Here is a 27,312-nt window from a genome sequence, read left to right on the forward strand (position 1 = left end):
AGAGAGAAAGGGAGAAAAAATCTGAAGCAGACTCCGCACTGAGCATGGAGGCCGCCATGGGGCTTGATCCCACGACCGCAAGATCATGACCTGAGCTGAAACCAAGAGTTAGTCACTTAACTGACTGAGTCACCCAGGAGCCCCAGATTTTGGAAGATATATTTTTTAAAGATTTTATTTTATTTATTTGACACAGAGAGCACAAGCAGGGGGAGCAGCAGGCCGAGGGAGAGGGAGAAGCAGGCTTCCTGCTGAGTGGGGAGCTTATCATGGGGCTCTATCCCAGAATTCTGGGATCATGACCCGAGGCGAAGGCAGAGGCTTAACTGACTAAGCCACCCAGGTGACCCTGGAATATATTTTTAAAAGGCTATCATTATATGAGTAACCATAACCATTTAATTAAAAATTACTCATTAAAAATGTAAGTGAATTATATCCATATGGTGATAAATATTTATATCTATCCATGTGATATATATCAGTATAATATATCTTATATACATGCCACTTGATGAAACAGATATGCTGGGCAGATATATGCCTAATCTAGACATTGCTTTATGGATAGAAATATAAAGATGTTTGTTCAACATGTTCATCCTAAATAGGAGAAATAGGTGACAAGAAAGCTTGATCAGGACTGAAGGTGAATGAACCATGTGCAGATTGACAACTCTGGGCACATAATAGGAGTTTGTTTGCTTGTTTGTTTTTAACTCAGGCTATTCTAAAATTAGAATTGCTTTATTCTTGCTTTATTCTTGCTATCTCAGTTGACTGGTAAGTGTGCTTGGCTCCAAAGAACAAGGCTGCCATCTCTAGGTAAATTATTCACACACTTGATTCTGTTGAAGAGTTTTGGTTGAGAGTCCCAAGATTTTAGCCTCTGTATTAGTCGGGGGCAGTAGGACATAGATGGCATGCTCAGGGGTTTCACTGGAGAGAGTTTAATGAAGGGCTTTTTACAGAAGGCTGGTGAGGGTTAAGGAACTACTAGAATTGGAAGCTGTTGCCTCTTAGGACGTAGGTACGAGAAAGGAAGGAATGGTTACTGGAACATAGTTAAAGCTAGAGTCATAAAAGAGGAGTCTGATTACAGGATCTGTGGCCAGAGAGAAAGGCAGCCACTGCCAGAGGAAGCAGGGATGAGTAGGTGTTAAATATCTCCATTTGTCTTATGCCAACATCCACCGTTGGCTAGTCCCAACTTGCCACTGGAGTGCACGGGAGACCTGGAATTGCCATCTACTGACGCCAGCCTCCGGGGCCTCGAGCAGGCTTGAGAAATTCAGAAGGATCTTAAGGTAGTTCCTAGCATGGAGAAATGGAGAATAACCAGGATAGCTACCCAGATTTCTCTTAACATGATTTAGAGGGCGCTCAAATACTGGAGGCATTTCTGACTTTATTTTCTTCTAAGTGATCGCAACTTCTTTACATAATGACATCAATGTACTATGTACCTTCCATTCAAAGAGGAAGAAAACATTTTTGGTGCATTGGTTTCTTTCCCCCTTCCTTGCTGCTTTGCTTACACCCTCCCTATTCTTCCTTTTCTCCCTTTCTTCCTCTCCCATCTTCCCTCCCTGTTTTCATTCTCCCCACCCCCCAACCCTCCCTTCCTTCTTTTCTTTGGATATATCTTTAATCTTAACAATCCTGAACAAGGCTAGTAGCTAATATTAAGAAGCAGAAGAGTTTCAGGTTTTCAAAAGGGTCTGGGTTCTTAGGGTAAAGGAGTTGGAACTTTATTTCTTAATCTACTTAAAGCAAGCAATTAGCTTTGTAGCAATTTGGCAAAGCCTTCTAAAATAGCACAAACCAATTTATACACAATTACCAGTACATCTAAAATCGGAGCAAGTAAACTCCAAGTTTTCTTTTTTCTTTTCCCCCCTGAAATTATAGAATATAATCTTAAAGGCAGGTGCTTACTCTGTTAAAGTTGTAGTGTCTCTCAGATAATATTCCAGTTCACTAAATGTACAGTTGCATGGGAGTATATAGTGATTTTTTTTTTAAAGCAGATTTATTTAAAAAAATCTGCTAGAGTCCTTGAAGTTAGGATCTGGAATTTAAATTCAACAATTTCACCTTCATCCCTCCCTACTTTCCTTTCCCTTGAGCAGCAATACTTATTGGGCACTTCTATGTGCCAGACACTGTGCTAAGTAATGGAAATTCACTGATGCAGAAGAAGGAAAATAACCTTCTCCCCCAGCAGAGAAATGGGTGGTCTCCTTTTAACTAGCAGTTAATTGCCTAAGGTCATCTAGTCATAAAATTAAACTGGGATTTTGATATTATTCTAAGTATTGTGGGCATCCCTATGTGACTTTTTTAGGCAAAATAAATAAAAGATCAAAGATACCACTTTATAAAGATATTTTAGGAAATAAAGAATTATGTAAAGATATTTCCCTAAGTACTTTCTAAAGTTGAAAAACAACTCTTAGAATATAATTCAGTAACAAACAATATACTCTTTCAAGATACTGGATCATTTTTCAGGATTTATTTTATTGCTTGTTTATTTTGGTGATATTTTGTGTGTTTATTTTTAAAGCAAAAGTATGAAAATGAAACTTTTGGGGTATATTTCCAGAGAATCTGTAATTGATTTAAATGATACATGAGACATTTTTTGTCAAACTGAAGTGAGCTAGAAAAAATCTCTTAGAATAGCTGTATTTAGATTTTAATGAAACTAGGCAGAAAGGAGACTAAAGTGAATTTCCTTTTTAGTCTTTTAAATGAAAAAGTGCATCATTTGTCCTATATATCTTATTCATCATCAGTCATAGCAAAGCATTCACTCCCATGAGAGAGATAATGGATTCAGAGAGCCGAGAGGAATGGAAGATTGTCATTCAATGCAGATGAGTTTTAGTAATATTTTTATCATGAGAAATTGGGTTGCAGAACCTTAAGATTTGGAATTAAGTTGCCATAGATATATTTAATTAAAAGTAGATTGCTTTAACCTTTCTTTAAGTTAGAAATAGGTTTAAAATCTTAAATTAAATTTATAGTTAGTTTGTATTTAACTTGTATTCAGGACTTGCCTTTAATAGGGATTCTTTATAAGGTATAGCCCCAAAAAGGTACATTTTAATTGAACTATTACAGGGAACATATGAAGAAAGTTTCTGAAAGGATATTATAACTTTGTATATTGGATCAAAGTATGGTTTACTTTTCTGCTGAGGGAGAAAGTAACCAAACTTATCAAACCAAACTAAAAAGGGAGACTGAAAGGGGGATCTGCATCCTGAACTCTCTTAAAGCCTCATCGACACAACTCCTTAATCAGTATAAATTATATTTCCTAGTGTTTTATTGTTATCACCTGATGGGTTGGGGGTTGGTTTCTCATTGATAATACTGTTCAGTGGCTAATACTTTTCTAGAAGTTGAAATATATGAAGAATGAAGTTACCAAAGTAGAAAAGCAAATGAACATATATATGTGTGTGTGTACATATATACATATATATGTATATATGTATATATATATATATGTACATACACATATATGTATGTGCCAGATTTGTGAACTCTGATATTACAGAATCAGTTTTAGGTTAATTAGAGGAAATTAGAATGCTCCAAGCTCATTCTGTGATCTTATCTAATTGTGCATTCTTAGTCCAAGGCATTAAAAAAAAAGTAAGTTGAAAAAAGAAGGTTGTGTAGTCAACTACTAGCCTTGACCACACCTCCCAGGCCTGGAAATGCATGCCCTAGTTCAGGATGTTGTTTATCCCCTCAGTCTGAGCAGACACAGGTTTGGGCTGTGTTTGGGGCCATGCCCATTCCCCGCTGGAGGAAAGCCAAAGGAGTAGGGAGGGGGGGATGCTGCAGCTTCAGTCTGTCATCAAGCCTGGGGCTCCTATCAATCAACTTTTTTCTGAGGGTTACAAAGTCAGAAGAGGGCCTTTATCTTAGATCTACTCAGATACTTTATAACTTTATTCTTGGGAATTGAAACTTTTTTTAATAGCTAGGTCATGCTGACCAGCACAAAAGTATCTCAGATTAATTGTACTTATTAAATCAAAATAAACTCTGTCAAAAGGTAAGTCTATTCATGGTAACTTTCATTTCCTTTCTAAAGGAAAAGCTTCTATAGAAAATAGTCCATATTTGTTCTCCTTTTCCCTCCTCTCCACGGGGTGAGGTAATCACAAACCGCAATCTCCTATAAATATACCATCATTACCCAGAAGGTAATTGCAACATTATATAGTTGTTAATCTTTTCTCAATGAAGATCGAGATTCATTCTCTCTCAGAGGCTCAGTAAGAAAGCATGGCCATGTGAGGCATACAGAAAATGGGAATTCATTGTTGTTGTAAGCTTTTAGCTTATCCTCATTTAGACTTTATTTTGTTTCACACCTTCATCGTCAGCCATGTTAAGAAGAGCTTGCTCTGTACAGTGCTGTAGAGCAAGTAAGATCAGATGAAAATGTGTGAGAGCTCTTAGCACAGTGCCTGACATCTTGCACATTCACAATAAATATTTCTTCACTAACTCATTTTTGTCTTTGTCTGGCATTTTCTAGTTTAAAGGAGAATGTGAACATTATTGTCTAGATGGTCAAAACATGCCCTTGCTGGGTTACTTTTTGAAGCTGTGGACTCTCCAGCCAGGCTCATTGGTGGTGGTATTGTTCCAAATTGAAAGCATAACAATTTTTTTTCTATGGAATAAGTAGACTATACCAGGATAATTCCTTTCTTATGGAATTTGGATTCATCCCTTTACCAAATGTTTCAGTATTTTGTTTAGAAGTCATTGGAACAATAGAGAGTTGAAGATAGAGCCATGGAAAAGCTCAATTTAGGGGTATAAGGATGATGAAGAAGAGGTGGTGAAGGCATGAAAGAAGAAATAGCATTAGGAAAATGAGAAGAGTGTCCTATCATAACATAGAAAGAGGAGAGGGCTTTTCAAGTAAAAGATGGATATATACAGTATTATTATATTATCTTCATAATATCAAAAATGTAGTGAACATTTAACTGTGCAATACGTGCTTAATATAGACTTGCACTAAATCTTCCCAGTCGCCCATTGAGGTAGATACTATTACTGTCCTCACGGTCCAGGCGAGTACACTGAGACTTAGACTCTGGAACTCACAGCTGCTAACCTGTGCCAGAGTCAGATTTCATTGAAGATATTGTGTCTGTATGTTGTAACCACTGAGCTAGACAAGGGGTGAGGACCATAAGCTTTCAGGAAAGTGAGTTCCGTTTGCAGCTTTTCTTTGTAGTGGTAGGGAGTTTCCTTAACAGAGAGTTGTTTCTTTATTTTACAGACGTGGAAATTCAAATTCAAGAAGTTATATAATCTGCCAAAAGTCACGTATCTAGTAAATAGTCATTGAAAGGTTTATCTATAAGTATTCTGCACATACTCATTTTTTGAGGCTCTGTTTACCAATAGCATCCCAATTTTGTACCTTTGAATTACATATAATTCCTATGATGTACATCTGAAACTCATGTTTCTATCTCTAGAAGCTGATTTATACTTTTGGGATAATTTTATATCTAAACTTTAAGACATCTGTATTGAATGTGTGTGTGTGTGACATTATATACATATATAATACAATAGATCTGTAAGTAATTAGATGGTTTACATTCTTTACCTTTGAGTTGTGAGACAGGAAAATTCAAAGTGGACTGAGTTGAAAGAGAATTCATATATTTCTTTTCATTTTTTTTCGATGTATTTGAAGAATGAAGCTTCATATCATTAAGATTACATTTGTTTTGAACCTTGGCTACCATTTTTCAAATCTAAACTTATTTGGCTATATCTACCACATATGGTTTCACAGGATTGTTCCTATTAACATGAATTTCACCTTTCATGGTGATTTTGAAACTAATCTTGAAGGAAGCTTCAAGAAATTTTGTTTGTTGGATGACACGACCTGATGATGAATTGAATATGGTGGGAAAGGGAAAGGCAAGGGAAAGTTACAGAACATATAACATTCAATATTATGTCATTTATTTTAAGACATACACAAGCATACACAACACACACACAACTTTTGCTTCTATAAATAACGATAAATGTATTTATAAATATGTGTCTTATGAAGTATGTATGAATGTATTGAGGTGTGTGTGAAGTAGGTATTGAAGAACCACATGACTTAGAATGTACTATGTTAGGGGAAGAAGGGGGTCTTGGGGAAGTGGTCAGTTGAGCTATTTTAGTCAGACTTAATCACACTTACAACATTGTAATGTCTAGTATTGGAAAACAGGACAATAAAGAGAATCATAGATGATTCTCACAGATGAATCTCATAGATTTAATCATCATTTAAAATTATTATTGGGCTGCTCTTGTGGAATATTTTGGAGATAATCATTCAGTTAGGATAAGTAGTAATGATAAAAGAGAAAATGAATTATTAGCAAATGTTTAGTACATACTTTAAGATGAATAATATCACTATTATAGCTTAAAAGTACATATTAAATGTAACTATAAAATAATGAGTAGTTTTGGTAACTATTTAATGCACACATCGATTTTCTGCTACGTGCCTGCTCTACTACCAGAGCTGGAGAGATATCTACCTTATTACTCTTTGGTTGCTATTTCTGTATCTAGCTCTTATTGTCTACTTGATTTATAATCCTACATCTGAGATCCAGTTCATTCATTTCTTTGGGGAACCTTAATGAGAGGGAATTTAGAGAGGAAGCATGCACATAGAGTTCGGACTGAAAGGATGCACATATGACCTTGGTTGGTGTTGAGTGTCCACTGAGTATCAGAGAACTTGAGTTCACATACTCTCAGGTAGGTCAGCAGTGTCCATAACTGAGGAGATCTCCTTATTGTGTTCAGTAGAGACCAGGGGCAGGCACAGGGAAAGCAGATAGTTCTCTGTCTCCAGAGTATCAGATTCAAAGGATTTTGCAATGGGCAAATGGCCAGTGGTCAAGAGACAATGGAAGGAGCTTAGAGCTTAGTCTGTTAAAAAAGAAGTGGTACCGTGCACTAGCCCTCTAGTGGTGGGGGAGAGTGTTAATGGGATAAGAAGGCAGAGCCTTGCAGGCCCATTTAGGAGGTGGGTAAAAGTGACAGAAACATTTTAATGATTTTGTTTCAAATTTTAGAGTTTTTTAATCTGTTCAGTCCAGTAGTTAAGAAAAACATGCTTATTCACTTTGTTTGACTTTAGATAAATGGCTATTAAATTAGAAGCCAGAAAACCTGGTAATAGTAAGTGGTTTCAATGTGCTTTATTTTAATGGAATTGCCTTAATGGAAGTCAGATTTATTCTTGAACATGTTAAACCTCCATATAACTTGCCAGTATTTTCCTGAAATTGGCTCTCTGATTTCTGAAATGGGAGTGGGGAAAGATGTGAAAATTGATGGCCTCAAGCTTTTTAAAACCCAAATTGAAACTTGGACTACAAAGAGAGAAGTTTAACCTGAGAGTTTATGCCTATATCAACATGACACAGAGCAGCAATTGAAGTTTTCTTACACCCCACAGATCTAATAAACACATTGGTTCATTTAAAAGTGATTCAATTTTCTTGGATTTGGGATTTCAGAAAAGAATGAGCATAGCCTAATGAATTATGTGTTATGTGCGTTATAAATGTAGAAATCACACATAGAGGTCTATTTTAGATGCTACTTGTATGTAGATAGGGATAATTAGGCATTTTGTGAATCTTTACATTAACAGCTTATTGAACATTTTAGAAAAATCAGCTTTGAGTGGTGATACTTTTTTTTAAGTAAGCTCTATGCTCACCGTGGGGCTTGAACTCATGGCCCTGAGATCGAGAGTCGCATGCTGTACTGACTGAGCCAGCCCGGCGCCCCTTGGGTGGTGATAATTAATTATATATATTAGATTAATTATATATAATTATATATATACACACACTTTCAAAACTTAGAGTTTTGTAACTTTTTTCACTTTATGTATATATTACATATAATTAATACATTATTAAATACTAACACAGAAGGTGATTTTCTGAAATGTTTATATATTATATAAATTACACATAATAGCTTTAGAATTTAGAACATAAAGGAGAAAATCAAGATCTCTTTTAAAATACAAGTAAATACATTCATGTTTCTTTTAATATAATTTTGCTTTTAAGTCTACATAATTTAGTTAGTGATACATGTTAATTGAAAAGATTAATGAAAAGGAATTACCTAGATTTTTGTGCTTCTTTTTTTTTTTTTTTTAAAGATTTTATTTATTTTATTTGACAGAGACACAGTGAGAGAGGGAACACAAGCAGGGGGAGCGGGAGAGGGAGAAGCAGGCTTCCTGCTGAGCAGGGAGCCCGATGCAGGGCTCGATCCCAGGACCCTGGGATCATGACCTGAGCTGAAGGCAGACGCTTAACGACTGAGCCACCCAGGCGCCCCTAGATTTTTGTGCTTCTTAATCATTTATACTACTTACTAAATATAGAGATAATTTTTTATAATCTTAGGGTATAACGAAGTCTTATTAAAGGAATAGTATTTATGTTTACTTGCAAAACTAAAAAGAAATGATTTTTTTTATGTCTGTTCTTTACTGAATTTCCAGTTGCCCAGTTATCTTATGAATTCAATTTGGTATAAAAAGTTGAAATTTATTCTTTCATTAAAACACTGTTGAGTACTTATTATGTGGGAGGTACTGTACTAGGTGTTGCCATACAAAGATAGATAAAACTTGATCCTTACCTTTAAATAGCTTATAGTAAAAAAAAAATCAACACAGACACATATAATAAGTGCTGTAATAGATATAGATTTAGGCTACTTGTGGGATGTTCAGAGGGGTAGTGCTCATTCTTATTTGGTGCACAAGTCATCTGTGGCCATAGTAACGCCGTGTAACACATTATCCCAAACTTCATATGTAACAACAGTAGCATTTATTTCTCACTCCTGTATTTGTGGATCTGCTGGGGGGCTCTGGTTTGTAGAGGTCTAGATATACTTACGGAAAATGATAGGGCAGCAATCAAGATTTTTTTGGTGGGGGATGAAGCTGCTGATGAGGGATAGGGGAATTGTTGCAAAGCATTATCAAAACTCATTGTCTAAAAGGTGCAAAGGAAAAAAAAAGTGCAAAGATTGCTATAGCAGCAATTCTATGTTTCAGACTCCATGATGCAAGTTATTCCAGACTGAATGAGACCTCTAGATCCATGATGCCTTCTGACATGACTAGGTCTCTTTGATGTCTGCTCCAACCTCTCCAAACACTGTCTTCCTGAAAGTTTCTTCTTGAACATTGGCCTTCTACCATACTTGCCCTGTAAATCTGCATCTAATTGTTCAATATCTCTGCTCCTTCACAGCTTCTAGGCCCGGTGAGGAAAAATCACATAGCCATATGTACTGCTGCTTCCGTGGGTTCATGGCCATTAACAGTCCACAGAAACCATTTGCACACTCCCCAGCCCGCTCTTCCTTACATCCTCCGTAGGAGCTATTTAATTCCACCACCTCTTCCAAATCCCTCATTTCACTGCATTCTTCATTCTCCCTTAGCATAAAACTTGCTCTTACTTTTCAGAGATAGTAGAAGCCAACAGAAAGGAAAATTTCAGCTTCTAAACCATTTCCCTAAAGAGATCTATTCATCCTTCCCACATGCTTTCAATAGGTATTAGAAGAAATTGATGTCATGAGTCCCTACATTGAATCCCACTCTCTTTTCTTCCTTAGTATGATAGATCCATAAACCTCTATTTCTCCCACCAGCTTCTCCCTCTGCTGCTTCCTTTCACTCTGCATACAAACTTTTTCACATCTTTCCTTCCTTCAATATACTGGAAAACTAAAGACAATTCCTTCCTTAATTCTTGATCAGATTTTTAGAATGATATTGTAGATCATTGGCTACCAAACCTGTGTGTGCACAACAAAAAATTAGGGAGCTTTATAAAAGTGCAGTCCCACTCCTGGGTCTGACTCAAGGATCTGAGATAGGGTCTGTTGATTTCTAACTTTTAAAAGCAGCCATGTTGGTTAAGTGTCTGACTCTTGATTTCTGCTCAGGTCATGGTATTGGGGTCACCCTACATCTGGCTCCGGGCTGGACATGGAAACTGCTTGGGATTCTCTCTCTCCCTCTTCTTCTGCCCCTACCCCCCTTCACGCTCACTGGCTCGCTCTCTCTTTTTCTCTCCTTCTCATAAATGAATGAAGAATGAATGAATGAATGAATGAATGAATGGGTTTTAAAAGCAGCCATGTTAGGGAACTCTGGTCATAAATGAATCTGTACTGGCAGAGGTAACACTCACTATTAGTATGTGAATAAGTTTATAGAATTGTAAGTTTAAGGAAGTATGTATATACACATACTTTTATATATAATTCATATTGTGGAAACATATGTATGTGCATATAAATACCTGTATAGTAAAGAAAAAGAAAACTTTATACTAAGGTATTAATGTAGAGGGAGTTGGGTTTATGAGTTTTTTTTTTTTTTTTTTTTTTTTAAGATTTTATCCATTTATTCACGAGAGAGAGAGAGAGAGAGAGGCAGAGGGAGAAGCAGACTCCCCGCAGAGAGGGAGCCCGATGCGGGACTCGATCCCAGGACTCCGGGACCATGACCTGAGCCGAAGGCAGACGCCTAACCATCTGAGCCACCCAGGCGCCCTATGAGTTTTTTTTTTAATGAGTGTTTTTTTAATTGTATTTTTTGCCTTTTATTCTACACAGAATACACATTTCTTTTGTAGTAAGAAAAAAAATAGGTAATAGTACCCTCGTGCACATGTGTTCCTCCATTAAGCCTCCCATTCCCTCAGATTAGGTATCTTTTCTGTAGTATTTGACCTTAACTGCAGTCATAGATTGTGTTGACCATTTCTAGTCCTTTTGAATTCTCTTTTCTCTTACTTCCATTTTCCCTGCCCTGTTTCAGTAACCACCCATGCAAGAAATTATCACTGTCACCTCTAATAACCAAACACTGCTTCTTATCAATTTTAACTCTGAAATAGCTTTCAAATGCATTCCTTTTCCTCCCTATCTTTACTGTTGTGATGTAAGAGAACCAACTGACGTGGGTATCACTGACACCCAAGGAGGAGTGACCAGGAGTTTCAAATGTTCAAATGCCACTGAAAGCTCATGTAGGTTGAAGTCTGAAAAAAACAGTTGGGATTGGAAAGTTGGAGGTCTTCACTGGTGAACTTTGCCAGAGTATTTCAGAAACATTTTAGGGGATGAAGAAGTAGAGTAAGTGGAGATAGTAGTCAAAAAATAGGCCTGTCAGTGACAGGAGAAAGAGAGTGCCTTGGACTGAAAGGGGGGTTTTTCTTCATTGTCATCGATATTATTTGAGAATTAGCAAGTATATCAGTTCCCATCATATTTGAATGCTGAGAATAACAAGCCTATAGAAAGAGAATGTTTGAAAACCTCAGAACATGAAAAAATAAATAAAAACAGATAAAAGGAAAGAATGGAATCAAGAAGTTAGCCTTGAACAGGAGAGAGAGAGAAAAACAAAACAAAACAAAAACAAAAAGCCTCTTCTACAGACTAAAGGAAAGGAGGTAAAGATGGCTGCTGGTATCAGTTTGTAGGTTTGAAAGCAGAAAGCTGAGGGAGTTCTTGCCTGATGGCTCTATTTTTCCCTGTGAAGTTGAAAACAAAGTTTTCTGCTGCAAGGAAGGGAGTATATGTGTTTACCGCTCTGTGGACGTACTAGAAGCTACTCAGAAGGGGTCATTTTTTATTGTTCTCTCTCTTTTCCCCTCTCTCTTTTTCTCTCTCTCAGTCTCTCTTTCTCCTTCCCTCCCTCCCTCTCTCTTTCTCTCTCTGTCTTGCTGTCACTCTCGTTTACTTTTGTGGTTGTCAGCCGTATGGCTATACACCAAGAATAATGATGGGATTATTGTTGACAGTCAAGGTTGAGTGTTTAGGGAGCAGCCGGAATCCCATGCTCTCAGTTGCTTAGCTGGGAATGGTGACTTGGTTGGGTAACTGCCACAGACCTGCCTAACAGTTTCAAGGCTTGCAGACATTTACTGTCGAGCGTTTTATTAATGAAAATATCCACATGCAGAATTTACTTCCTAAAACATAAGATTCCAGAAGAATAGCCTTAATTCGTAGCGCAGACATAAAATCTAGTTAAGAACCCAGTGTGTGTTATGTGCATTTCTAAGGTAGAGAGATGCTGGACTGGGTCCAGACTGTTTACGTATGTCGTGCGTAAGAGTACACAGAAACAGAAGCTGGAGTCAAGCCAGCGTGGGTTCAAATCCTGGCTCTGTCACTTCATTGCTGTGGGACTTTGGCTTTATTGCTCTCCCTCTTTGAGCTTGTTTCCTCATCCATCAAATGAAGTCTGTATTACTTTATAGGACTTCCGAGATAATTGAATTAGATACTGAATGTCAAGCTCTGGGGACAAACCTATAACTACTGTTGCCGCCTTCGGTGTCACCAAGTCATCCTATTCTTTGTTAATGTAATGACTTTTATTACTTCTTCTATCACAGTAAAACTCTCCATTCCTGTGTCATTCAAGACAGCATCTGCTCAAACCATTTTTTTTAAGACGGTGGGTTTTGTGATAGTTTTATAGATTTCTTTTCTTTATAGGACTCTTCAGAGTCCAACGTAAGTTCTCACAGCAGCAGCAGTTTGTAAGTTTATGTTGGTAATTACCCATAAATCTATTGCTAGTCTGGGCTCCAGAAGAAGATATACTTTTTTTTTTTTCCTTTACTTAAAAGCCTGTTTTCCCCCCATCTCCTAATGTGGTCAAGTTGTTCTACCTTTGCAGAACCTTGAAACATTTAATCATTTTCTCTTCAAAGAAGTCTTCAGCTATCCAGCCTGACTCTTTATTCTACTTATTGACCAAGCTATCTTCTCAGCATTAAATTTTTATATATGTCTCCCTACATGGTCTTTCCCTTTACGATTATCTCGGATACAATCTGATTTTGGTGTAGGGCAAAAAGCTCAATAGAAATGAACAGATAAAGGCTATCTGACCTTTAAAATATTTTTTATTTTTTGAACAGCTTTATTGAGATAGAATTCGCATACTATACAACTTAACTATTTAAAGCATACAATTCCATGGTTTTTAATGTATTAAAAATAGTGTTGTGCAACCATAGCCACAATCAATTGTAGAACATTTTCATCACCCCGAAAGAAACCCTGTACCAACTATCACCTCACAATCCTCCCATCCCTTCCCTAGTCCCAGGCAACCAAATACTTTATATAATTTGCCTATCTTGGATATTTCAGATAAATGTAATTATATGTGATCTTTTGTGACTGGCTTCATACACTTGGCATAATGTTTTCAAGGTTCCATGTTGTAGCATGTGTCAGTACTTCATTCCTTTATGGCCAAGTAATATTCCACCGCATGAATATGCAAAATTTTCTTTATCCATTTATTAGTTAATGCACAAGTATGTGTTTACCTTTGACTATCATGAGTAATGATGCTATGAACGTTCATATACAAGTTTTTATGTGGTTATATGTTTTTATTTCTCTTGGGTATATAACTAGGAATGGAATTGTTGAGTCAAATAGTAACTATATCTTTGACTGTATCTTTAGCTTTTTGAGGAACTTTCAACCTGTTTTCCAAGGTGTCTGTGCAGTTTTACATTTCCACCAGCAGTGAGTGAAGTTTCCAACTTACCCACAGTGTCCCCAGTAAATTATCTATCTTTTTGACTATTGTCATCCCATTGTGAGTGAAGTGATAGCTCATTGTGGTTTTGATTTGCATTTTCCTACTGACTAATAAGGTTGAACATCTTTTCATGTGCTTATTGGCTGTTTTTACATCTTCCTTGTAGAAAGATCTGTTCAGATCCTTTGCTCATTTTTAAAAATTTGGTTGTCGGGGCACCTGGGTGGCTCAGTCGTTAAGCGTCTGCCTTCAGCTCAGGTCATGATCCCAGAGTCCTGGGATTGAGCCCCGCATCGGGGTCCCTGCTCGGCCAGGAGCCTGCTTCTCCCTCTCCCGCTTCCCCTGCTTGTGTTCCCGCTCTCACTGTCTCTCTCTGTCAAATAAATAAATAAAAATCTAAAAAAATAATAAAAATTTGGTTGTCTTTTTATTATTAAGTTGTAAATGTTCTTTGCATATTCTAGACTTAAGTCTCTTATCAGATATATGATTTGGAAATATTTTCTCCCATCCTGTAAGTTGTCTTTTCACTTTCTTAATGGTGTCCTTTGACACAGAAAATTTTTAATTTTGGAGAAGTCCAATATATCGTTTTTTTCTTTTGTTCCTGGTACTCGTGGTGCCATATTTAAGAATTGGATTGTGAAGATTTACCCCTGTGTTTTTTTCTATGAACTTTATAGTTTTAGCTCTTACATTTAAGTCTTTTTAAAAAAGATTTTATTTATTTATTTGAGAGAGAGAGAAAGAGTGGGGGAGGGGGACAAGCTGACTCTGTGCTGAGTGCAGAGCCTAACTCAGGGCTCGATCCCATGACCCTGAGATAATGACCTGAGCCGAAATCAAAAGTTGAGGCTCAACTGACTGAGCCACCCAGGCACCCCTACATTTTAGTCTTTGATTCATTTTGAGTTAGTTTTGTGCATATTTTGAAGTAGGGGTCCAAATATATTCTATTGTATGTAGAGATGCAGTTGTCCTAATACTATCTATTGAAAAGACTATTCTTTCCCCATTGAATGCTCTTGGTCACCTTTATCGAAAATCACTTGATCACAGACACTTGGGTTGTTACATTGCTAGACATATTAGAAAATATTATTTTACTTTCATTGGTATACTTTTGTAAGTGGCTATAGGGTTAGAAAGGAGACTTTTATAATTGCTTTCCTGATTACTGTAGACCTCTGTCATGCATCCACCCCAGGGGCCAATTCAGGTAGAATATCTTAAGTTGAAAGATTGTGTTGTGTAGAGAAGAGTTTCTAAACTCAAATCTATGCTGAAGCCAGGCAAGTCAGAAATGGGTTAAGTTGCGATCCATAGTGATATAGCATATAAGAGGGAGCTGGAGTGTGGGCTCTAAGAGAGCCTCCCTACTCCCACAGATATTTGCTGACGTGGAGGAATACAGTTCAACATTTACTAGTCAGTTAAGACATAATTGAGGGCCATTCTTGGCCCATGGGATGACATTGCTGCCTCTGATGACTGATTGTATTGCATTAGTACTTTTCTCCCATTCTTTCCCTTTCCTATTTCGTGTTTTCTATGTTCTTTCTAAGCAAATATTGTACCACTTCCTAGCTTTATTAATTTCCCCCTGCTTTACTGTCACTTAAAGATTACAAAATAAAAGGATGGTCAAATCCAGACCAAAAACAAACCCAGGTAAAATGGCATAGAAATCAATAATAGAAGTCACAGCAAAGATAAATGCCATTATCTTTAGGTCCCAAGTAACATTTACTTTTGGTTAAGTATAGGTGGCAAGAATTGCTAGAAATTGGATAGGTTTTCAGACCCAATTGCCATGATACAATTTAGTATACTCTTAACTTGTGCTGAACCAAGTAAACTAAAAATAAATGGAGAATTTAAAACAAATTATGTAATTTTCAAGGATATGGAATATGTACAAAGGTAGATCATATATCCAAACACTTTTTAGAACTGAGTTTTGAGTAGTGGGCTCTGAATGGAGCAATAAATGATGAAGAGGGGGCCCAGCTAGAAAGGAACACGTCAAGCAGAGCAACCTTGATTTCACATGTTTTATGTAGTTTTCATGCTGAATTTTTCCATAAAATCTATTTTGAGATAACTGAATGGTTTATACTGTTAAAAATAAATAGATTGGTAAATAAATAACTGGATTGATTACCACCAAATTAGTCCATAAAGTACACCACATTTTAAATTTTATTTCAATAAAACTAGAAATAAATGAAAAAGTTTGAAAAAAATATGACCCACCACCCAATTCTTCCCAAATAACAATAGAAGAAAAGAGAATAATCAAAAGTTATAATTATAGCCTGTTTTGAAAAGAAATGCAAACACTGTGTATCAAAAGCTATCTTTTGGGTGCCTGGGTGGTTCAGTCAGTTAAGCGTCTGCCTTCGGCTCCGGTCGTGATCCCAGGGTCCTGGGATTGAGTCCCGCATCGGGCTCCCTGCCCAGCAGGGAGTCTGCTTCTCCCTCTGCCCCTCCTCCCTGCTTGTGCTAGCTTGCTCACTCTCTCTCCAAAATAAATAAATAAAATCTTAAAAAACAAAAGCTATCTGTTATAGCTAGGACAATAATGAGAGGCAACTTTTCTCATGTCGGTTCCTCATCTGATCCACAGAACACGGAAAATGATTTAAATGTCTGTTTTCTAAATTCTCCCAGGTATGACCATAATTAATACCATTCTAGATGTATTAAAGAGAAATTAATTTATTGTATACAGTGGGTCTTTTGGGCCTTATGGCCTCATTTTCTTGGTGATCCCTGGTTAAGCGAGGCTGGCATGCCTTATTAAAATTATAATTCCCAGTGTTGATGAGGATATGGGTAGTTGAGCATGCTCATATGCTGCTGGTGGAAGTATGAACTGGAGCCGCCTATCTAGAAAGTAGTTTGTTAATCTGTATTTAGAACCATAAATAAATTAAAATCTTATACTCTTTATTTGATAACTTTTTATAATTGATAACAAGGAAAGAGATTTGGGCAAATATTTTACACAGAGACTTCATGTTAGTTTTTAAATTTTTATTGCAGAAATTTCTTGGTATGTGGAAAAGTAAAGATAAACTTTGTCTTAGTCTGTTGGCATGCTATAACAATAGTATGGACTGGGTGGCTTATAAACAACAGAAATTTATTTCTCATAGTTCTGGATGCTGGGAGTCCAAGATCAAGGCACCAGCAGATTTCGTGGCTGGTGAGGATCCACTTCCTGGTTCATAGACAACAGGCTTTTTTCTGTGTACTCACTTGGTGGAAGGCACCAGAGATCTAGCTGGGGTCTCTTTTGTAAGGGCACTAACCCTGTTCATGAGGACTCTACCCTCATGACCTAGTTACCTTCCAAAGGCCCCACCTCCAAATACCATCACATAGGTTCATTTATTTCAGGTTCTATTTTAAGGGATTTTTTTTCTTATTTTTCCCCTTTCTGACAATAAGCTTTCTAATTGTATGAATTGTTTACCTTGTTCTGTAGTCAAAATATAACAAGGTGCAATCCTAAACTACTAATCCATGTTATTCCTCCCTGTATACATAATCATTTCTATTCATTTTGGGGGGTTATATTTTCATGCTACTTAAAATCACAAGAGGGCGCCTGGGTGGCTCAGATGGTTAAGCGTCTCCCTTTGGCTCAGGTCATGATCCCAGGATCCTGGGATCGAGTCCCACATCGGGCTCCCTGATCAGTGGGGAGCCTCCTTCTCCCTCTGCCTCTCTCTCTGTCTCTGTCTCTTATGAATAAATAAATAAAATCTTAAAAAAAAATAAAATCACAAGAAACTACATATATTCATTTATCATTTCCTTTCATAAAAAATATCAGAAAATAAATACTATTCCTGTAATAAAGAAACATGGTTAATCCTATTTAAGTCACATTTGCCACACATGTTTTGATTATGGAGCCCTTTTCTTCCATGCATGCCTTTAAAAACAGTTCAATAAGTGAAGCTCTAGATTATTTGATTTGTCCTCTAATTTCCAGAAAGCTACATTTCACAGGACTGAACATTGTTCTTTATAATAACGAAATATTAGTATTCAGTTGGTTCTGAAGTTAGAGGCATTCTTATTTACTCTAGATTTTGTTTTTGAAAAGCACAGGTAGACTTAACTAATGTGTGTTAAGAGACTATCCCCCAAGAAATAATGCTGGAGGTCTCAATAAGATTATCCCCAGGGTACCAGCTGCCAGCAGAAGTTGAAGAATGGTGGGTCTCAGGCATCCAGTTGAAGGAAAGAATTATCTGGAGGAGAAAAAAAGAAAGAGATAAAAAAAATCACAGGGATATATGTCAGAAAGGACTACTGTCTTCCACCTACAAAGGCTGTGTGCTCCTTCCATAATCCTAGGTAGGGGCAACGCCATTGGAATTTCAGTTCTGAACATTGTGATTTCTTGGGAATAGAACAGATGCTTTCTTGGTATGAGAGAAGTCCCCAGAACTTCCATTTGTCAAGCTAACTTTGCATAAATCTAGGTAAATGCAGCATGATGTGAAGCTTGAAACAAATAACACAGTATGATGAAGGGTGTTTAGTTGCTTTGAAGAGGTGATATTCCAAATATTTAACAACTGTAATAAGGGACATCCACTCAGATGGAAAGTAACTAAAATGTGCCATACAGGCCAGTACTGGCCTTATATTATTAGCCTTATCTGCTGCATTCACCAGGCATCTGTGTCACCGCTGGGTGTAGTCTGTGTGGCGGGGTTGGCCCAGGTGTGGACCATGTCTTCAGCACACTAGCATCCGCATCAAAGGTGGAGGGCTCTACATAGTAAGTTGGAACGATTTCAACCATACATAAGGAAATTTTGTATGAAACTTAGGAACTCAACGGAAATGAGGTGGCCAAGTGCTGATGAAGAGAAATACTTTACTGTGAGTTAAAGAGTTTGGGAATAGTTGAAGAAGTTGACATTTAAGAAATTTATTTGAGGATTCTTACATTAGAAAAAGAAAGGTTGTTGGGTTTGAGATAAATATAGAGTCTGTTCTCCTGATGCAGTGACCTTAAGTTAATGTTTGATGGCCTATGCCGAATGTGTGTTTGCAGTTCATATTAAACTGCATCACACATTGTTTCTTTTCCATATCTCGATTTGAATTTTGTCTGCTGGTCTTGAGTCTATGGCCAAATACAATCTTTTGCATTATCAAATATGATGATATAGTTTAGCCTCTTAATAAAATACCTATTAACATGTTTGCTTTAAAAATGTGTGAGGTCATCATAACTTGATAAATATCAAATGTCTTAGAAAATGTTATAATAAAATAATTTGTGCAGGCAGCAAACATGATCTTAAAATTTGACCAAAATTAGAATAATTAAACATATTATTTTGGGTGTTCCTAACCCTTGAACCTGGAGATGTCTACATTATGGTAAGAAATGAGTCATAGAAAGGAAAATGAGGTAATATGTTAACATTTTAAAACTTTAATATTACTTTTCTAGATAAAAGACTTCAAATTTTTATTCATGATCAGTGATCAGTGGCCCAAACATTTTAACCAAGCGATCTCTTTATGAGAATATTCTAGAAAATGTTATCTATAGACATTAATAACTGCATTGAATAATGATTTTAATATATGTTATCTTTTCATGTTCAAATTTGTCAATTTTTGTTCCCTTACATTAATACATTCCAATTCCTTTATACATTAGATCTGTTCTATAATCTTTATCTCACTCATCATCCTTCTGGGCTTTACAACCCTATTCATTCCCAAATCCTGAATCCTGAATTTCATGTGAGTAATATTGACCTTGAAGGATTATCAAAGATATTTCTTATTTCAGAATTTCCTTGATCTATTGATTTAGAGCATTATTTGGTAGTCCATAAATCTAATTTAATTTAGAAAATCCCTCAAAAGGTAGGAGTAGAGAACACCTGAACATACCTATTGACCCAGGCAGTTGTTTCTAGTGTGGTCTCTAGGCCAGTGGCATCAACATCTCCTGAGAACTTGTTAGAAATACAAATTATTAGGCCACACTTGAGATCTATTGAACCAAAAACTCTGTGGGTGGGGTGCAGCAATCTGTTTCAGTAAGCCCAGGTGATTCTGGTATGAGCTAAAGTTTGAGAACCACTGAACTACAGAACTCACAGTGTTAGTTCTGTGCTTGATAAAGAAGCAAACAATTGTCCCATGTGGTAATGGGCTATTTTTGGTCCTATCCTGAGGCCTACATAGGGATATTAACTATTTTCATTAAGTACTTAAATAAAGTTAATGCTATCTTGTGTACTCAGAATAAAAGTCATACAAGATTAAAATGAAAAATGTTTGAATAATCTAGTTCCAAAAGTATCTCTTTAGATCTACTCTAGTATGGCTTAGAATCATTTATCATTATTGCTGTTATTTTCAGTTATGTTTAGGAATAAAGTCTCATGACTTATTTCACAACACAAAAATTTCCCTAAATTTTGTCTTTCAACTTCTTATTTTGTCTTCCATATTTTTGTGAAGCAAATTTTATAAATACTTAATTTTATTTATGGGGTGCCTGGGTGGCTCAGTCAGATAAGCATCTCTGCCTTCGGCTCAGGGTGTGATCCCAGATTCTGGGATTGGGCTCCAGGTCAGGCTCAGTGCTCGGTGGGTGTTTGCTTCTCCCTCTCCCTCTGCTCCTCCCCTTTTGCTTGTGCTTTCTCACTCTCTCTCTCAAATAAATAAATAAAATCTTTAAAAAAAATTAAAAAAAATAAAATTTTTATACTGGTCATTTGATGTTTAATATTTGTTTATTTATTTTTAATTATGTACTTCCACAAGTGGTTCCTGCAATTATACCTAGATGTACCTTAATTCTGGTTCCTTCTTTCTTAACTGTTTAATGTAAAGTTTAGAAGAGCAGGTCCAAATCCATTTTTTTTTTTAATTATTCTGTTTCTGGGCCTTAGATATATTTATCCCCTGGAGAAAATCTCATTTTATTAGCCATTTTGGAAAACACATTTTAGGGAGAAACAATCTTACATCTGCATGCTGTACTGTGGAAGTGGGAATTTTTATTGGTGTTCGTGTTTCCAATAGAAAAAAGCAACACTATTTAATAAAGGAAGTTGAGTGAGGAAAATTCAGGGCTAACAGTAATTGGAAGAAGAGTCAAGGAGCTGACAGACTGGTAGTGGTGTGACTGAAGAGGAATTTGCGTGGGGCGACAGTTGCCGAATGCAAAAATCTTCAGTTGTTTCATGCGTGTATGCCTTGTAAACCTTCCTCTCCCTTTCTCATGTGAAATCTTTAGACATATTCTACATCACTTATGATAGTTGGTGGAATGGATTTTCTTGGGGGTGCATATGTGAAGATGTTCTAAATTTTGCTTTCAAGGGTGATGTTTAGCAAGACAAATGTAACTGCAGTAAAAGTAAACACCTGAGTTTCCATGAGTAGGAGAGGTGCTAATAAAAAGAAAGTGTTGAAGACGATAGAAAAAAAAAATTCAGTGTAGAATTACAAATAATCAACAGATGCTTTAGGAGATTTAGAACTCCAAGATTTTATAAAAGGAAAATGTGATTCAGTAAAAGTATTTTTTATACAAATATTAATACTTGTTTAAATAGACCTTAAAAATCAAGTGACTGCAAGTTGAAGAACTAGTTAAACTGATATTCAATCAGTGATATTCAAAAGCACATTCATTTTTACATTACTGAAAACAGCTTTTACATAAATCTGCATCTGTAAATTACCCATATAGTTGAAGATTCACTTTCAAAGTAACAAAATCTTATTTATAGTTGAGTTTTTAGTGAATCTGTATTATAAATTTATTCATTTTGGTGTACTGTTACTCAATTTAATCTTCTCTTCAGGAAATATGACTGTTATTCTGAACATTAATTTTGAGTTTGGCATTGAGCAGAGCCTATATTAAGCATTCAGTTCATATTTAATGAATGAATGAATGAACTAATGAACTGTACCCTTTATTTTCAGATCTAACTAACCAGGAAAAGATCTGCCACTTGTCTTAAGTTTATTAATTGTCTTAAGTGATTAGCTTAAAAAGAAATTCAATAAATGTATGAAGTGTTACAGTACCTAGATATTCGTATTTCAAGCTTTTTTTTTTTTTTCTTTCTAATTATGCCCTCAATTCTTTGCTTGGGTAAGGGACTGTCACACTGTATGTAGGTAAGATATATTTGAAATTTTAGGAGCAGGAGCATATAAGAACACAGAGCCTGTTGAGTTGTTTTTTTTAATATAAACCACCTTTAGACATTTTCAGATTGTCTTCATGATGAGGACATGATGAGTAGGGAAATGTTTAGAAGGATCTTTATTTAAATACTGGTTCTTACACTCACTCTGTCCCCAGCATTCAGAGTGTCTGGGGGTAAAGATCCTTAGAACTGATGGGGTGAAAAGAGTTGGTATGTAAAGAAGGAAATCATGGCATAAAACAAGCCTCCTGATGCTTTTATTACCTCGTCGGCTGAGAATCTAATGTCATAGCACTACAGTGCATGACATCACAGTGCTGCTTAATTATTTTTAGAACTATGAAATATTTTAGGCAAAAACAATAGGAAATAATGTAATAAGCATCTCTATATACACCGCCTACCTTAAGATATAAAATATTACAGATACTACTGAAGCTTCCTGTGTTCCTTTTCCTTTATCCAGTGGAAATCACCCATAGAATTTGATGTTTAACATTCTCATTTTTCTTTTGATATTTTTACTATATGCATATGTATCCATAAGTGTTATGTAATACTCTTTTGCATATTTTTAAACTTCGTATAAATGGTATTCTTCCATACCCTTTTAAAATTAACTTCCATGCTTTAGCTATTTGCACATATGTATTTGCTTTTTAGTTTATATTATTGTATAGCATTCCATTGTTTAATTATACCAGAACCTATTTACTCATTTTGTGTCTGACTTACATTTTGATGGCTTCCATTTTTTGGTATTACAAACAGTTCTTCATTGAGCATTTGCGAATGCTATCTTGTGCACATTTGTCAGAATTTCTCCAGGCTGTTACCTAAGGGGAAGATTGTTGGGCTTTCGAGTGCATGTATCTTCAACTTTGCTATATAATGCAAATTGTTTTACCAATTTATACTCTCAATTGCCGTGTTATTTTATATCCTTGCTGACTACCTGATATATTCAGGCTCTTAAATTTTGCTAATCCAGCAGGTGGTAAATGGAGTCTCACTGTTCTTTTAATTTGTGTTTCCCTAATTACAAGTGAGCTTGAGCATTATGACATGCTCCTTGGCCATCATGTGTCCTCTGCTGAATGTCTTTGTCATTTTTCTATTGGTTTGTTTTCTTTTTCTCATTGAATTATAGATATTTTTCATATATTTTAGATGTTCTTTCTTGGTATATTCTTTATAAATGTATTCTCCCAATTGGTAGTTTGTCTTTTCATTCTGTTTGTCTCTCCATCCATCTATCTGTGAAGATAAATTTATAATTTTACTGGTCAAATTTATCAGGCTTGTTTCTAATTTTTATTTTTGTACCTTGTTTAAAAATATACTTTTTATACCTGAGATCATAAACATATTTTCCTGTATTTTCTTGTAAACATTTTGCAGTTTTGCCTGTCATATTTAAGCATCAATCTGTGCTCAGATGATTCTTGGGCATAGTATTAGGTAGAGATCTATTTCTTTCTTTCTTTCTTTTTTCCATAAGGATAGCCAATTGTCACAGAACCGCTTATTAAACAGTGTGTCCTTTACTTACTGATTTTGTTTTCATGTGTGCATAGGTCTCTTGTTCTTCATTTTGGCTTGCTTCCGAGATCTGTGATCTACCTTTCCTTTGCTCCCTATAGTTTATAACCTTCCACCTTTCTTGCTTGTGGCATTTCTTTAGCTTTTTAACTCAGTTTTGTCATACACTTGTAGATTTGGATAAATGTAATATGATTTTAATTATTTTTCATCATTTTTTTCTGCCATGAGATGTATCTTGTCTACCAAGAATGCATTTCTTTTTTTTTTTTTTTAAGATTTTATTTATTTATTTGACAGAGAGAGAGCACAGGTAGGCAGAGAGACAGGCAGAGGGAGAGGGAGAAGCAGGCTCTCCACTGAGCAGGGAGCCCGACGCGGGGTTCGATCCCAGGACTCTGGGATCATGACCTGAGCTGAAGGCAGCCGCTTAACCGACTGAGCCACCCAGGCGCCCCACCAAGAATGCACTTCTGTTTTTTTTAATATTAACTCCCATTTTTGGTGGTGTTTCCTACAAAAGGACCCATCATTTTCTTTTATATTCTTTTTATTGATGGACATGTTAGAATTTGGAAGGACAATTGAAAATGTTGTAATTTTTAATTTTAAGATGCAAAAGGTAAATTTTCAAATACATTTCTTAAAAATAAATTTAAAATAACCTGCTTTTTTCTAAATGGCTGGTAGAGTATTTTGCTTAACACCCTAGAAAACTTAACATTTTTTAAGCAATTTGATTCTGTACAAGTGGGCAGCATATTATATTTTGCTTGAAATTCATTAAATGTTAATCATACCATGCAAATTGTTAACTGATCTTCTTTATTTTTTTTTTTAGATGATTGGAATCCATTTTCGTACCCATATAAAAAACTGGATTATGGAAAGTGGGAGCTTTATATCCCACCAAAGAGGAATAAATCTCTACTTGTACCTCATGGATCCAAATTAAAGGTACTTTCTACCCTCCTGTTTTTATATGAACTTATTTTCTTTTTGTTTTGTATACAAAGTTTGATTTAAAATATTAGAATGTAAACTGATGCATGATAATTATGGGAGAAATAGTCTAAATGTTTAAATAGAGGAAAATTGAAGAGACATCATCAATAAATTGTGTTAAATTGGGACTGTTTGGTAAGGTACTGAACTTATTAATTGTATTATTATCAACTTTGGAAACTTTATGTAAGGAGGGATTGAGTAATTGCAGAAGTCTAGCTTGAAAAAACAGGAAGTTTAATAGAAAAATGAAACCTGTCTTCAAATCAGCAAATGTGGAGAAAATTTTTACCTATAAAGAGAGTCTTGATAAAATTGATTTTGTGCGGGCGCCTGGGTGGCTCAGTTGGTTAAGCATCTGCCTTCAGCTCAGGTCATGATCTCAAGGTTCTGGGATTGAGCCCCATGTCTGGCTGGGGCTCTCCCTCTCCCTCTGCCACTCCCTGCTACCCCTGCTTGTGCTCTCTCTCTTTCTCTCAAATAAATAAAATCTTTAAAAAAATTGATTTTGTGATGAGCTACCTGAATGGGGGAGGCAATACTGTCTGTTGGAGAACCATGCATTTTGAGGACATGATTTTCCTGGTTATTCTTCTTTCTGGTCTTTAACATTAAGACTTGTCTTAATGTTAAATTAAGCCTACTTGGATTACCTAGGGGCCTGCCTGTCAGAGGCAGGCTGAGTGTCCTTCACATGCCCTCTGCTTTGGCTAACCATTATGTTTCTGTATTCAGGGTTTACAGAGCCCATATAGCTAGCCTCTCTTGTCTCCTCAAGGGAGGCTTGAAAGATGGGTTTCGAAAGCCTGGATTACAGATTTCAGGCATTTGATTATATAAAAGGTTATCTAAATCCTTTAACGTTTACTTGATTTTATCCAGTGCTCATAAAATTATATAATATTTCCATGTCCCCTTGTTTCTTTCCCTTCTTTGGACATATGATTGCATTCAAAGCATTTATCATGATAAATCCTGTGACTGAATTATTATTTTTATTGGTATTTGTTACTTAACATTATTAACTCAGTTACTTAAAGTAAAATCAAAATGTGTTGTATTTGTATGGTTGTTTTGCAGCTTTTTTTTTTTAAACGAATAATGAAATTTTACGTATATCAGAGAATGACTGAAATATTGCCACACATAATATAGTCACCAGAAGAGCATATTGTCTGGAATAAAGAGACATTTTGACATGGGATGGCAGCCAACGTTCCTCTTAATCTATAGTGAAAAGGAGAAAAAGTAGCTACTGTGTACAATAAGAGGGATTTACATTTAATATAAATAATCCCTTTCTAAGTCAGTATAAACTCCACGAGAGCAGGGGCTTGTGCTGTTTTGTTTCCTAATATTGTCTGTTCTCAATTGGCACAGAGTAGGCACTCAGGAAATATTTATTAAATATTAAGGCCATTTTTAGGCCCAGTCTTTGAAAGAATAAGTCAAAGAGCTTGGTTCTTCTCTAGTTCATGCGGCCTGGTTTTGGGAAACTGTGAGGCAGGGCAACTGTTCTTGTACTGCTTTCAGTGTCACTTTAGGTCTTACAGCCATTTGTTCTGTTTTGTCTTTTGTTTTTAAGAAGTGAACTTACTAATTTTTAAAATTTTTTTTGCCTTTTAAAATTTCTTTGCCATCTTAAGTTAGAAAAATTTATGAACTCTGACACCTTACCAACTTCTTGTGTTAAATGGTGACTGAATTAACCTTGACAGGTTGTTTTCATACATGGGGAAAAGTAATTGATTACCAGGAATGAATGATTATTGATATATACAGGGAATAATGGTAAACATTTGCATCTCCCGTCCAACTCCAAATCCTTTATACTTTCTGCTATGGTCTGAATATTTGTATCGTCCCAAAAAACGTGTGTTAAAATCCTAATGCTTGATGTGATGGTGTTAGTAGGAGGGGGTTTGGAGGTGCTTAAGTCAGGAAGGTGTAGCCCTCTGAATAGGATTAGTGCCTTTATAAAAGGGACTTCAGAGAGATCCCTAGTCCTTCCATCATGTGAAGATACAAGAAGTCTGCAGCCCTGAAGAGGGCCCTCATCCGACCAGGTTGGTACCCTGATCTCAAACTTCCAAATTCCAGAACTGCAAGAATTAGATTTCTGTTGGGTATAAGCCACCCAGTCCGTAGGATTTTGCTGTAGCAGCCCAAACAGATTAAGATGCTTTGTACACTAGGGTATGTACTATACTATGCTTTCTTTTAAAAATTTATTTGACTTAGATGAGATGAAATGATCCTATGATTAAAAAATAAAAGTAGCTTTTACCTTTCACTTGGCTTTGAAAATCTATGTCTAACATAAAATAAATGTTCAGCAAGTATCAAGTAAACTGTTGTGTAATCATTCTTCATTATTATTCTCTAAAAATTTCCATGAGGATAATTAACTAGAAATTTAGGCCCAAGGGGCGCCTGGGTGGCTCAGTCGTTAAGCGTCTGCCTTCGGCTCAGGTCATGATCCCAGGGTCCTGGGATCGAGCCCCGCATCGGGCTCCCTGCTTGGCAAGGAAGCCTGCTTCTCCCTCTCCCACTCCCCCTGCTTGTGTTCCCTGTCTCGCTGTGTCTCTCTCTGTCAAATAAATAAAATCTTTAAAAAAAAAAAAAAGAAAGAAATTTAGGCCCAAAATATTACTCATAGTATTTAGATGTTTCAAATGTTGAGGAAACATTTAGATGCTGTTAATATGGTGATATAATTAGTTTTTCATTTATGGGAAATGATATATCAGATTTTCTTTGAGGGAGGGGTTAAATTCTCTATAAAAAAATCAACTAACTTGAGATTTTTGGCCTTTCAAT

At 36.1% G+C, this 27,312-nt stretch overlaps 1 protein-coding gene across 1 annotated transcript in view; it reads left to right on the top strand.

Moving 5' to 3' along the window:
* Positions 1–27,312, top strand: part of GBE1 (1,4-alpha-glucan branching enzyme 1) — a 276,713-nt gene that overhangs the window by 66,064 nt on the left and 183,337 nt on the right. Inside the window, exon 3 of the mRNA XM_006726989.3 lies at positions 24,329–24,444. Within this exon, the coding sequence (XP_006727052.1) occupies positions 24,329–24,444 (116 nt within the window). The remainder of the gene's footprint in view (positions 1–24,328; positions 24,445–27,312) is intronic.

The sequence above is a fragment of the Leptonychotes weddellii genome, chromosome 1 (assembly GCF_054177405.1).
Source record: "Leptonychotes weddellii isolate Sample4059 chromosome 1, ASM5417740v2, whole genome shotgun sequence".
NCBI lineage: Eukaryota > Metazoa > Chordata > Mammalia > Carnivora > Phocidae > Leptonychotes > Leptonychotes weddellii.